The 11,790-nt window shown below is 42.6% G+C and overlaps 1 protein-coding gene across 1 annotated transcript in view; it reads left to right on the top strand.

The window, feature by feature from the left end:
* Positions 1 to 9,219, top strand: part of zc3h3 (zinc finger CCCH-type containing 3) — an 81,761-nt gene extending 72,542 nt beyond the window's left edge. The window contains exons 10-12 of the mRNA XM_078258318.1: positions 3,851 to 4,020; positions 4,305 to 4,462; positions 8,936 to 9,219. Coding sequence (XP_078114444.1) covers positions 3,851 to 4,020; positions 4,305 to 4,462; positions 8,936 to 8,967 — 360 coding nt within the window. The 3' untranslated portion in view covers positions 8,968 to 9,219. The remainder of the gene's footprint in view (positions 1 to 3,850; positions 4,021 to 4,304; positions 4,463 to 8,935) is intronic.
* Positions 9,220 to 11,790: the final 2,571 nt, after the last annotated feature.

Below are 11,790 nucleotides of genomic sequence, written 5' to 3'. Positions count from 1 at the left end.
TCCTTTTTTTATTTTGCTGTCTTTTCCATCTCCTACCCTCCCTCCCTCCCTCCCTCTCTTTCTTTCTCTTTTGCTTCTTTTGCTCATTCTCTTAGTCTCTTGTTAAATGTGCTGACTCCTCCTGGTTTTGGCCCAGCAGAGAGCTCTCTAATAGGCCCCAGAGACATCCCAGCATTCCTTAAATCAAGTGGAAAATTGTTAACTTGGGGTGGGATAAAGATGTTCTGTCCACTTTAGCTTTTTCCTCCCATTTCCCAGCGCGCTCTCTCTCTCTCTCTCTCTCTCTCTCTCTCTCGCTCTCTCTTTTTATGAAAATGAGGATGTATGGAGCAGACTGAGCTTTTACAGTCAATTTCTCATACACTTTCTGTTTCTCACACTGAAAGTGCTTTGGCTTTGTTAACTCCTGTTGTCCCGTCATCACACTTTTCTCTTGAAGTCAAAGTTTTGATTTGTCAACATTTTAGGTTAGTGCATAGCAGTAGGTTCGGAGGCAGTCTTGATTGAGTGATATGTAAAAGAATACGTACGATGAGCATGATGTTGCTATACAGTACGTATATTACAGTGTGTTTAGGTTTGCAAAGTTACATGGAATATTGTGTAGTTGTTACATGTCACAATGGACTCCATGGTCATTTTGGCCTCACGGTTATGGCTAAAATGGTTAATATGGTTATCCTAATAATTATGCTCAATACTGAGATCATAATTGTAATCCACAACTACACATCGATCTTTGAAAGGATGCAATCAAATGAACAGAAAAACACAATTTTTACATCAAATCAACGCTTTTATTAAAGCCACACATAAATTAAAGTGAATTTTATCATTATATTATTAAGAACACATCAGCTTGCAATCTAAATAAAGGATTTGTCTTAAAAAAAACTAACATTTGAAGGTCTGCAGACACGACTGTGATCAAAAAAGTGCCTAAAAAGGATCACAGTTATCTTACAGTCAGCTCCACAGCCCTGATGGAAATAGTTCAAGTTCAAGTTCAATACTTTATTGCCATGTCAACACAGTTGACTGGAATTTGTCTCTGTGCCAATCAGGTTAAAAAAAGGCAATACATACACAGGAACATAAAAGACAATCACATAGACAATCATTCAAACCAGTAAAAAGCTGTAAAGACCTTGTGCTATTGCAACTTCCCATAAAGTGTCTTGTGCAGTCTATAACGTGCATTTGAATTAGTTGCATCTTGTACAGGTTTACTCTGCAAGGTGCCTGAGCATTAAGGAGCCTAATAGTGGCAGGGTAAGTACTGTTACAAAAGCGGGATTTTTGCCCCTGAGACTTTGAACTCTCTTTCCACAGAAGAGGGACCTGGCAGGGTGGGAGGGGTCGTCTAGCACTTTCTGTGTGCTGGTCCTCTTTGTGTCTGGTCCGCGTGGCGTAGATAGAGGCTACAGATGGGATGGCATGTCCTATAATTTTGGATGCGGTGTGCACCACCTTCTCCAACTGCTTCCTCTCTGAAGAGGTGGAGTTATCATACCAGACAGCGATGGAGAAGACCAGCACACTTTCCACTGTGGCTCTGTAAAATTGGAGCATTGCATCCCTAGCTACACCAAACTTCCTGAGCTGGCGCAGAAAGTGAAGCCTCTGGTGGGCTTTTAAAGTGAGTTTAAAATGAGGTTGGTGTTGACCCCCCACTTCAGGGACTGACATATGGTGCTGCCAAGAAATGTAAAACTGGACACTCTCTCCACTGCCTGGTTATTAAATAGGACATCAAAAAGCTACTGTCACTTTTTTCAAAAGAATTCAGGGAAAAATTTAAAGTACTTTTTGCTTTTGGTTGTTCAATTAGATGAAAAAAACGTGCTACATAAAAAAGTGAATCAAGAATTTTCATAATTTTTTCATAATTTAAGTCGTTCATCAAGCAAAAAAAAGCCAAACTGTTCCAATTCATCCAATGTGTTTTTATATGATATAGATTATTGTCTGAAGATATCCTCAGCTCTGATGAATTCTGATGGACATTTTTCACTAACCCATAAATGGTTAAATAATAAATGTCCACAACACAATTTAAACAAATTAATAATATTAGTCTATATTTCGGCCCTATGTGGACCTGACGGGTTCAGCAGTGATGTCAGACACCAAATATAAGACGATGAACGGTACTGACACCTGCAGCAGATCCGATATGTTGAGCAAAACGTTGTGTCAAAACCGCAGCCCTATAAGATGATCCAGAGAAACATTTGACAGCGAGCTGACCCTGGGCTGCCCTGGCACCCAGGGGTGCAGGAACATGGGTGTGAGGGCGATGAGAGAGGCTCTGGTGGCAGCAAGTCAGGGCTGCTGGACTCCAGAGAGAGTAGACCCATAGTCCATAGTGTTCCAGGTAATCGATCTCAATATCCCTACGCGCGTGCGCACACACACACACACACACACACACACACACACTCCTCGCAGCCTGCACCCCAGAGTGAATATAATTAGCTTTTCTGACAGGTGGGAGGGATCGGATCTCGTGGAGAATGAAGCGACCAATTTACACCCGTATTACACTGTCATACACACTCGGTTGCAAACATGCATGTGAAAGCTCGCTCTCTCATGGCACAATGCTCACCAGAATGACGCTAACGGTAACCCACACTTGCTCAACTTGCGTGTTAAAGGAGAGGGTGATGAAAGAGAGTCTCTTGAAAGTCCTAACTTACAAAAGAGTGGATGGAATAACGGGACCAAATATTAAGTACGTAATCAGGATATGTCCTCCTTTGCTTATTTGAAATGCTGCCACCCAAGTCCTTAACTTTGGGTGGTGAGATCAAAACGTTTCATCTCTTTGATGGAATACAAGAAAGAGCCTTATCTTTTCTAGAGCGTCCCATTAAGGTTTAAACATTTGAACGTTTAGATCTGTGGCTTTAAAAGGCACTACACATCCAATTTTGAATTTGTTTGTCATTTTGCCGACAGCCATGATCATGAGGGAACACTGTTTTGTTCTGTTGGTTGCACCTTGTCCTGTAAAAATGGCCTCAGAGCACTCAGCCGCCATAAACCCAGCCTGTGTAGCTCCGTGAAGAGCAGTAAGTGACTTCCAGCTAGGGTTGCACGATATTGACAAAATGTGATATTGCGATATCTATATTTGTTTTGATATTTTTAAATATATGTACAATTACAAAAGTTATCAAACGCATCAAAATAGATTCACAACAATATAGTGCACACTGAGACTTACGTACGGCTCCGTAGTGCGGCTGGACCACAGGTCGGTCGTGGATGAAAAGTATTTCCGACTCCAAACTCTGCCTCATATAAACACTGTTTATAAAGTTGCGGGATAGCTACCGGTGAGAAATAGATGCGGGATGGGATTACTCTTCAATCTGTTATTTGGTCTTCTCCCTGAGCAACACTCATCTTCTTACTTTTGTGTTCTTTCTTTTGCTCCGTTCACTCCCTTCGCTCTCTCTTTAGCTCCTTTCTGTTCTTTCCCTTCTCTGATTCGTTCCGTTTTTTTTGTCTCTATCTATTTCTTCACTTCACACACGCTCCATAGGGTTTGTCATTAGTGGACCCGTGCGCTGACGTGCACTGACATGTGCAAGTGGCACGGTAACTGGCCAATGAAATGATGATCATTACAGCGTTTCAAGCTCTAAATCAAACACAACTAAGCCACACAGCCGACGGACGGGACGCAGCGCTCCACAAAATAAACTAAATATGTATCGCGACACTTTCGATATAATATTATGCATCGTGATATCACGATAACGATATTGAGTCGATATATCATGCAACCCTACTTCCAGCCTTACATTTCTTCATATATTCCCATGTCTCTGACCACCAGTGTAAGAAGAAACACACTCTGGTGTGTCCAGACTTCTCTAAGACGGCGTCCTGTCCTCGAGGAGCCCGCTGCAAGCTGCAGCACCGCCAGCGAGCCAAACGGAGCGTCAGCAACACCGCCACCGCCTCAGCCTCAGCCAAGAGAGGCCGAACCAAGGAGCCCTCTAAGAGGTCAGGGAAGCAGACTGCACAGAGCTCACTCATAGTTGACAACAATCATCATTAAATTACAGGGTTCAACAATAAGGGTCGTGAGATGGCCCGGGGCAAGTAAAACGCCACGTCGGGCAAGTATATAGCAGCCAGTAAAAGTTGACTTTTGGCAAGTAGAATTTTTTTTACTTGCCCGACAGGACATGTGAAAAAAACCTTAACGTTGAACCCTGATTTAAATTCATTTTACTATTTTATCAATATCCTTAAGCATCCTGTCTAATGTTTCTTCTCTCCTCTAGGCCCCGCCTGGCTGTCGTCATGCCACAGGGCTCTCAGGCAGCTCCATTGACGCCCACCCGAGGTCCTCTGGCGCTGCCGTCCTTCATCTCCCTCTCCAGCTCCCCAGAGGAGGCTGACGCACCGGACACGCTGCCGGCTGAGACCTGGCAGGTTAAAGGTACGGAAATACATGACCCGACAAACCTAGAGCACCGCCGAGTCCCATGGCGCACACAAAACCAAACTGGGATCATGTTGCACAGGTTTTTAAGAACAAACACAAAAAGTATAAAGTCCGTTCTGCTGTAAACATCCATTAAGTTTTTGCAGACTTCATGAAAAAAAGAAAAAAAAAGTAGTCAAGGTAGGGCTGGGTGATATGGAGAAAATTAAATATCACAATTTTTTTGACCAAATACCTCGATATCGATACTGCAACGATATTGTAGTGTTGACTATTGGTGCTTTCACAAAATATTTACACAATGAGATTTTTGATAAATAATCATCAGTAATGTGGATATAATGACTAAGTGGGTAAAGGCAAATAATAGAACAGTTACAACAGTCTGGTAAGTTCAGAAAATGACATCACTTTACTGTAATGCAGCCTTTGAAACCAGGAAAAGACAACACTTATGCCATATCACGATATCTAAAATCTAAGACAATATCTAGTCTCATATCACGATATCGATATAATATCGATATATTGGCCAGCTTTGTTGTATTTTAGACTACTGAAAGCCGCCGAAAGACAGAACTGACTACACTTTAATAACTGTTTTACTTATCGCAAGTAATATACGTATTTATTGCGATATTCAACAACTTTTTTTCCTCATATTGTGCAGCCCTAGGAGGAGGAATTATGGGGGAAAAAAGTGGAAAAATTACGTCTAGGTTGTCAACAAATCAAAATGTTCCTTAAGAGGACTAACTGTGCTTGACTTAGTGTAAATGTGCTGACTGTCTGGCATATTGTCCAGAGATGTTTTGCGGAAGGATCATGTTTGTCATGAAAGCCACAGGATCATTTTCTGGGGGTTTCATGAGAATGGGGAGTGGTGATTCGTCTGAGCCGCAGACAGATAATGATGATCAGAGCCGGGCTGTAGACGATGCTCAGGGGAGGAGTAATGCTCGGAGGACAGAGGTAATAATATTTAGCTTTTAGGCCGGACGGAGGCACAGCTGAGCTCTCTGTTGACAGACTTGACAGATAGAGGATTAGAAGAGAGGCTGCCTTCCCCCCCCTTCCCCTCCCCTCCAACCCTCCAACCTCCTCCCACCAGGCTCGACCATCCACCTGCTCCACACACATGCATGCTGTCTGGCTGGTTGGCTGGCTGGCAGTGCAGAGCAACACTTAATCCCTTCCACCTGTGCTCAACCTGTTTTTACCACGCAACCATGTCACCCAACGTTTTCCGGATGTTCGCACTCTTTCTTTGACAGAATCATATACTTTTTATTTCTTTAATTTTATCGCAGGTGTAGTGCCTACCAACATTTGCGGATGTCATGCACCGATGTCTTTTGGGCTAATTTGAGCAAAAGCTTTTTTTCGTAAACAATAAAAACTTCTTTTTAACTACCACTGCAATGGTACAAGTATTATTTAGCGTTAACTCTACATGCTTGCCCAGGTTTGATGTCAGTTTTTAGAAGTTGCTAGTTGGGTCTCTCTGGGCAAACACTGCTTACACTGCTTAATAAAGCTGCTGCCTTTCTTGCACTTGAAGCCTGAAGTATGGGCAGGGGTTCACATTTGTACATTTGTACATTTTTAAAAGACAAATAAAATATCAACTCTTACTGTGTGTTGTTTGACGGACTCTTCTTTGACATGTGATGTCAGTGCTGTGAGAGTGTTTATACGTTTCTGTTCGGGAGCAGCGGTGTCGTCACGTTAGCCGAGCGCGCTTGTGAGAGTAAAGAGAGCGACCACTTCGGCTTCAAGAGAGACCCAACTAGCAACATGTAGAGGTACCGTTAAATAATACTTGTACCATTGCAGTGGTAGTTACAAAAGACATTTTCATAGTTTAGTTAAATGCTTTTCATTCGAGTTCAACTTCGTCAGTATTTAACGGAGTTTCGCTCTTAGCTCGGTCTGCACCACTTGTGTCTGACCAGTCCGTCTCCATCCTTCTTGTGATTTTAGGGTTAGTGACCACAAACTGCCCATCCTTGCCATCATTCACTGCAGTAACGTTACGCTGGCTACACACTGGCCGCGTGGCGTTTTCATCGCTTTACACAGCAGTAACGTGTCTGACGCAGCGCTGCTGCTGCTGCTAGCCTTGTCTGAACACATGTATGTTTCCCACTGATTTACTGCACTCAAGCAGTAGTATACTTCATGTTAAACATAAATATATACTGATCTGATTACAGCAAAGACAACGTCGGCAGTATTGACGGCAAAATAGACTCCAGAATATTTCGTTCTGTGTTGACAGGTGCAATATTTGAAAATCGATAATTATTTTAATTTTTTTTTATTACATTTACTATGTCAAAACCTAGAGACTTTCAAACATCAACATTTATTAATATGTATTCGTGTCAAAATGACATATAAACACCTTTTTGTATTCTGTTTTGCCTGTCGCGTGAAAAATAGGCGTCGGTTCTTTTCTAGCGTGCACATGTTTTTCGGCGCGGCTCGAGTGGCACGCAGGCAGCGTGCAAGCTCTAACCTGTTAACATGGGAGACGAAATATATAAACGGACACGCCACGCAGCTGACACGCTCACGCCACGCAGCCAGTGTGTAGCCGACGTTAGGTTAGGGTTTCCGGGGGGACATTTTCTTTTTTAACTCAGTAACGGATGTGATTTAAAATGTAGTGAATTACAATACTTCAAACATAACACACTTAAGTAAAAGTACATATTTAAAAAACTACTTTAAAAAGGAGAAGTACAGACATGAGTAATTGTAATTTTTAATTTTTTTGCATACAATGAAATGTACATTGGGAAACAAAAATCCATAAAGACACGGAAACATACAGAAGCCTTCAAAGCAAACGATGACAACATGAGTGCTCCATTTGTGTCTCTCTGTTAAACTTTTGAATATCTCACATCGCTTAATACTCATTTATGCACCCCGTGATTCTGATGACAGAACATCAATTGCAAATGCCTATCTCGCTCGCTTATCTGTTACTTTCAGATGAGTTGTTATTGCAGCTGGACGGATTGAGATGTGTTGTTACGGATTCAAATGGCCTCAGCAAAGAAGAAAGTGTTTGAACAATAGCACTATTTAAAGAATGTTGTGGATTGCAACACGAGGGAACACAGTGCAGCATATGACAACAGCAACTACATCACAAAAGACAGCTGAGGTCCGTGCATTAGAGCTGACGATCTTTGCCCGAACCCGACGGGTTTGGTCTTAATTTTTATCATTTTACACGGGCTCGGGCTTACGCTCCGGGCTTGCGCTCCGGGCATACGCTCCGGGTTACGCTCCGGGCTTGCGCTCCGGGCTTACGCTCCGGGCTTGCGCTCCGGGCTTGCGCTCCGGGCATACGCTCCGGGTTACGCTCCGGGCTTGCGCTCCGCCTTGCGCCTGCCTTGCGCTCCGGGTTTACGCTCGCCTTTGCGCCCGGCCTTTGCGCCCGGCCTTGCGCTCCGGCTTGCGCCCGGCTTGCGCTCCGGGCTTGCGCTCCGGGCTTGCGCTCCGGGCTTGCGCTCCGGGCTTGCGCTCCGGCCTTGCGCTCCGGCCTTGCGCTCCGGCCTTGCGCTCCGGGCTTGCGCTGTAAATGAGCGGTCAGGTGATGCGTTTCGATTAGCGCGATAATGGATGCTGAGGAGGTGAAACGGAGGCTGAGTCTGAGGTGTGGAAAACTTTTGACTCTTCCAGGTGTACGTTAGTCATGAATTAATGCTGTTTAAAAAAAAAACAACTTAGAAATGACTCATTCTTGACAAAAGGCAAAAGAGCTGTGTGCGTGCGCACATTTGAATAATGTTGGCCTGAAAATGGGTTCGGGTTTTTAAAAAGCTGTCAATCAAAATGTACTTCTTGGGCTCGGCCGAATTCTGTCGGGCCTACAGCTCTACCGTGCAGCTTTTTTTTTTCTTTTTCTTTTTTTTAAGAGTAATTGTACTTGGTTACTTTCCACCTCTGAACCCGACCGAGCTGGAGCTGGCAGGCTGCAGTGTTACTTTCCGTTTTTTGGTTTACATGTTCTCCCTGTGAGACATACTCGCTGTCCCTCCACCCGCTCTGTCCGGTTGGTTTGTGCTCTTAAGTATTACTAATGACACTCTGGTCCTTCAGTAACACACTGCAGCGCCCAGAGCCTCATTAAAGGTGGAACTCAGCCAAACAAGCTTCTCCTCACTTTGCATAAATTAGCTCAGACGCAATGTGTCACTGCCAGACACACACACACACACACACTCACACTCACACACACACCTTGATCCACCCCTGTAGTCCTGCTCTCTTCCTCATTTACTCATCAGCTGAGATGTCATCACTCAACATTTCAGCACGATTCGACACACAGAAAATCCGAGTCAGTTACACATGATTGAACACTTCTTTCCCCCTTGTCTTTTTGTTCATTTCATCTCTGCCAATACTTTTTCTTTTCATCTTTAATTTCTTCTTTTCCCTCGGTAGAGAAAAAGCTGCAGATCAAGCCTCGGCTGTGAGACTACAGACAGCCGCAGCACTGGACGTGGAAAACACTCGACGATCCATGATTTCAGTGCTCCAGGTTTGTCCTGACAGGTGTATCTGTGTCTGAATTTCTTCACTCAGGGCTTGAAAGTTTTATTTTTCTATACCTATACTATATACATCTGTTTTACATAATCAATCTGGGTGTTTACAGTACAGATGTTTTTTTTCCTCATCAGGTTTTGTACATTTTTAAAAAGACAAATAAAATATCTTAACTCTTACTGTGTGTTTGACGGACTCTTCTTTGACATGTGAAGTCAGTGCTGTGAGAGTGTTTATACGTTTCTGTTCGGGAGCGGCGGTGTCGTCACATTAGCCGAGCGCGTTTGTGAGAGTTTTCATTTGGAAGGTGGTGACAGGAGCAGCAGTGCCCCTCACTTTAAAGCCTGGGGGACTAGACACGTGAGCGGATAGTGACTTCATCCTCACCATGCTGCGAGTGTGTGTGTGTGTGTGTGTGTGTGCGTGCATGTGACTTGATAAACTGTGCGCACACATAGAAATTAGTCTTTGTATCAAAACTACCAAAGTCATAGACCGTACATAAAGTTAAGTCACTTTATAATCCCAGATGGGCAAAGTTTATTTGCAGTCCTACCATTTATTTTTACAATTAAGACTTGAAATGGTAAAGAGACTTAGAAGATCACAAGGTTTTCAAGGTTATATTCAAGAATATGCTAATTGAAATAATAATCTGGTATTCCATCTACACAGTCACACTTTTAATATTTGAAATGTAACTATCCCAGGATGCGATAACAACAACAGCTTGGAGAGTCTGGAAATGTTTGGTTTATGTACCTTAAAAGTGCTTACATTTTTATTCTTAAAAAAAAAACTGAACGCAACTGTTTATTTGAAAACATATTTTCTCTCCTCTGCTTCCATTCACACTAAAGCTCCATTCAGACGGCTACAGCACATTTGATGAGCTCTTGCTCTCCTTATGGCTTACACTTCCCAAATAGGCCTATACTCTGGCGTTAATATGTTTCCATCTATGTGATTGGCAAAAACATTTTGACTTCTTCCATGTTCACACGAAAGTTACAGCAAGTTTTTTTTTCTGAAAAACACACTAACCCTACTGGGGTCGGAGAGACAATTTACCCAAATACACGCCCCAGATGGGATTGAAATCACTGACATGTAATGTTAAAATTCCCCCACCTCCCCTCGCAAAATGAATCCAGTCCGAATGGGGACGCTAATCGTCTTCCTAAAACAGATTTTTTTAATTTTATAATTAACTTATTGGCATATAGCACATTTGCCACCTGTTATCCTACACTGCACGGAGCTCATTCACATATGGATTGCCGTGTTTGTTAATCAGAATCAGTTTTATTGGCCAAGTATACTTACATACACAAGGAATTTGACTTCAGTAAATAGACATGTAGTTGTAAACATTCAGTAGACAAATAGTAATATAGACACATACTGTCGACATAATATACAAAAATACAAATAAGACATAATATCGAGTACACATGGAGTGGGATGTAAAGTGCAAAAAGTAATAGTGCAAAGTAGTGTGCAAGATGCATATTGGAATGATAAGTATGTGGCGTAACCCAAAAAGGAAGAAAATTAAGATTTTACAGTTAATCATAATTAAGCATGAAAGTTCATTGGAACTTGGAAGTCAGTTTACTAGATTTTCTGTTGTTTTGGTGTTTGACTGACGAGGGTAAAGTCATCAGTAGGACCCTCTTTGACATGTACGACAGTTTTTTCAAAGATTTATTCCCATCACACAAACACGGCTTTATAACTCTCTAATATTCTCTCCTTACCTCGATCCTTCCTTTGTCTTTATTATTTCCCTGCCCATTATTTCTCTTCAGCTCTGTTTGTGATCTAAATGGCCATCAATGTAGAGTGGAACAGAGAGGGTGATGAGATAAGCAACTCATCCACTGCTCTGCAGAGTACAGGCCTCTGCTAATACAACTATTAATACACTGTGTGTCAGTGAGTGTGTTTGTGTGCCGAGCCTCATATTTACAGCATTACCACACTATTTAACTGAGGCGTTGTCACGGCGACAAACAAGCAGCATGACACTCAGGTTGGGGGAGGGGGGAGCAACATGACATTAATACACAGCTAGGACTACACGATACACACAAACATGTATATGTACTGCCTCCTTGTATATGTACTGCCTCCCGGCAGATGTGTGCATCAGAGTACCTGTGTGTGTTTGTGTGTATGTTAACCAAGCGGCAACTTCTGTGCCTGAAAAGTGAAGCCAATGCTGAAGTGCCTTAAAGCTGCATTCTATCTAATTTCCAGCAGGGGGTGACTCTACTGGCTCCAAAAAAAAAAGTCACTTTCCATAGATGTCTGTGGGAAAAATGGGCCTACTAATCATTTGATTTATTACCTCAGTAAACATTTTCATAATGAGTTTATGGTCTCAACCGCTAAAGTCTTCTTCAATTACAGCATGATGTTCATTTTATAAAATATAGTCCCATTTATTATAAAATAGACGATAAAGCAGGGGATGCTTTAGGACCTGTCAATCAGAACTAGGGATGCACTGTATCCAGATTTTTGGGGTTCGGCTGAATACCGAATCCACTGGTTAAGATTCTGCCGAAACTGAATCCTACTCCCATCCTCAGTCCATTAACACAGTAAATACATTAATGAAGTAAACATCGTCAACATCGTCTGGTTAACACAAGTTTTTAGCTGTGACTGTCCTTCCTTTGCTGTACCTGAAGTTGCTGCATTTGGCTGCTGTCTGTAGATTCCTTCATGCACAACTCGTATTC

Source organism: Sander vitreus, chromosome 9 (genome assembly GCF_031162955.1).
Source record: "Sander vitreus isolate 19-12246 chromosome 9, sanVit1, whole genome shotgun sequence".
NCBI classification, from domain to species: Eukaryota; Metazoa; Chordata; class Actinopteri; order Perciformes; family Percidae; genus Sander; species Sander vitreus.
This window is presented reverse-complemented; position numbering and strand designations above follow the sequence as displayed.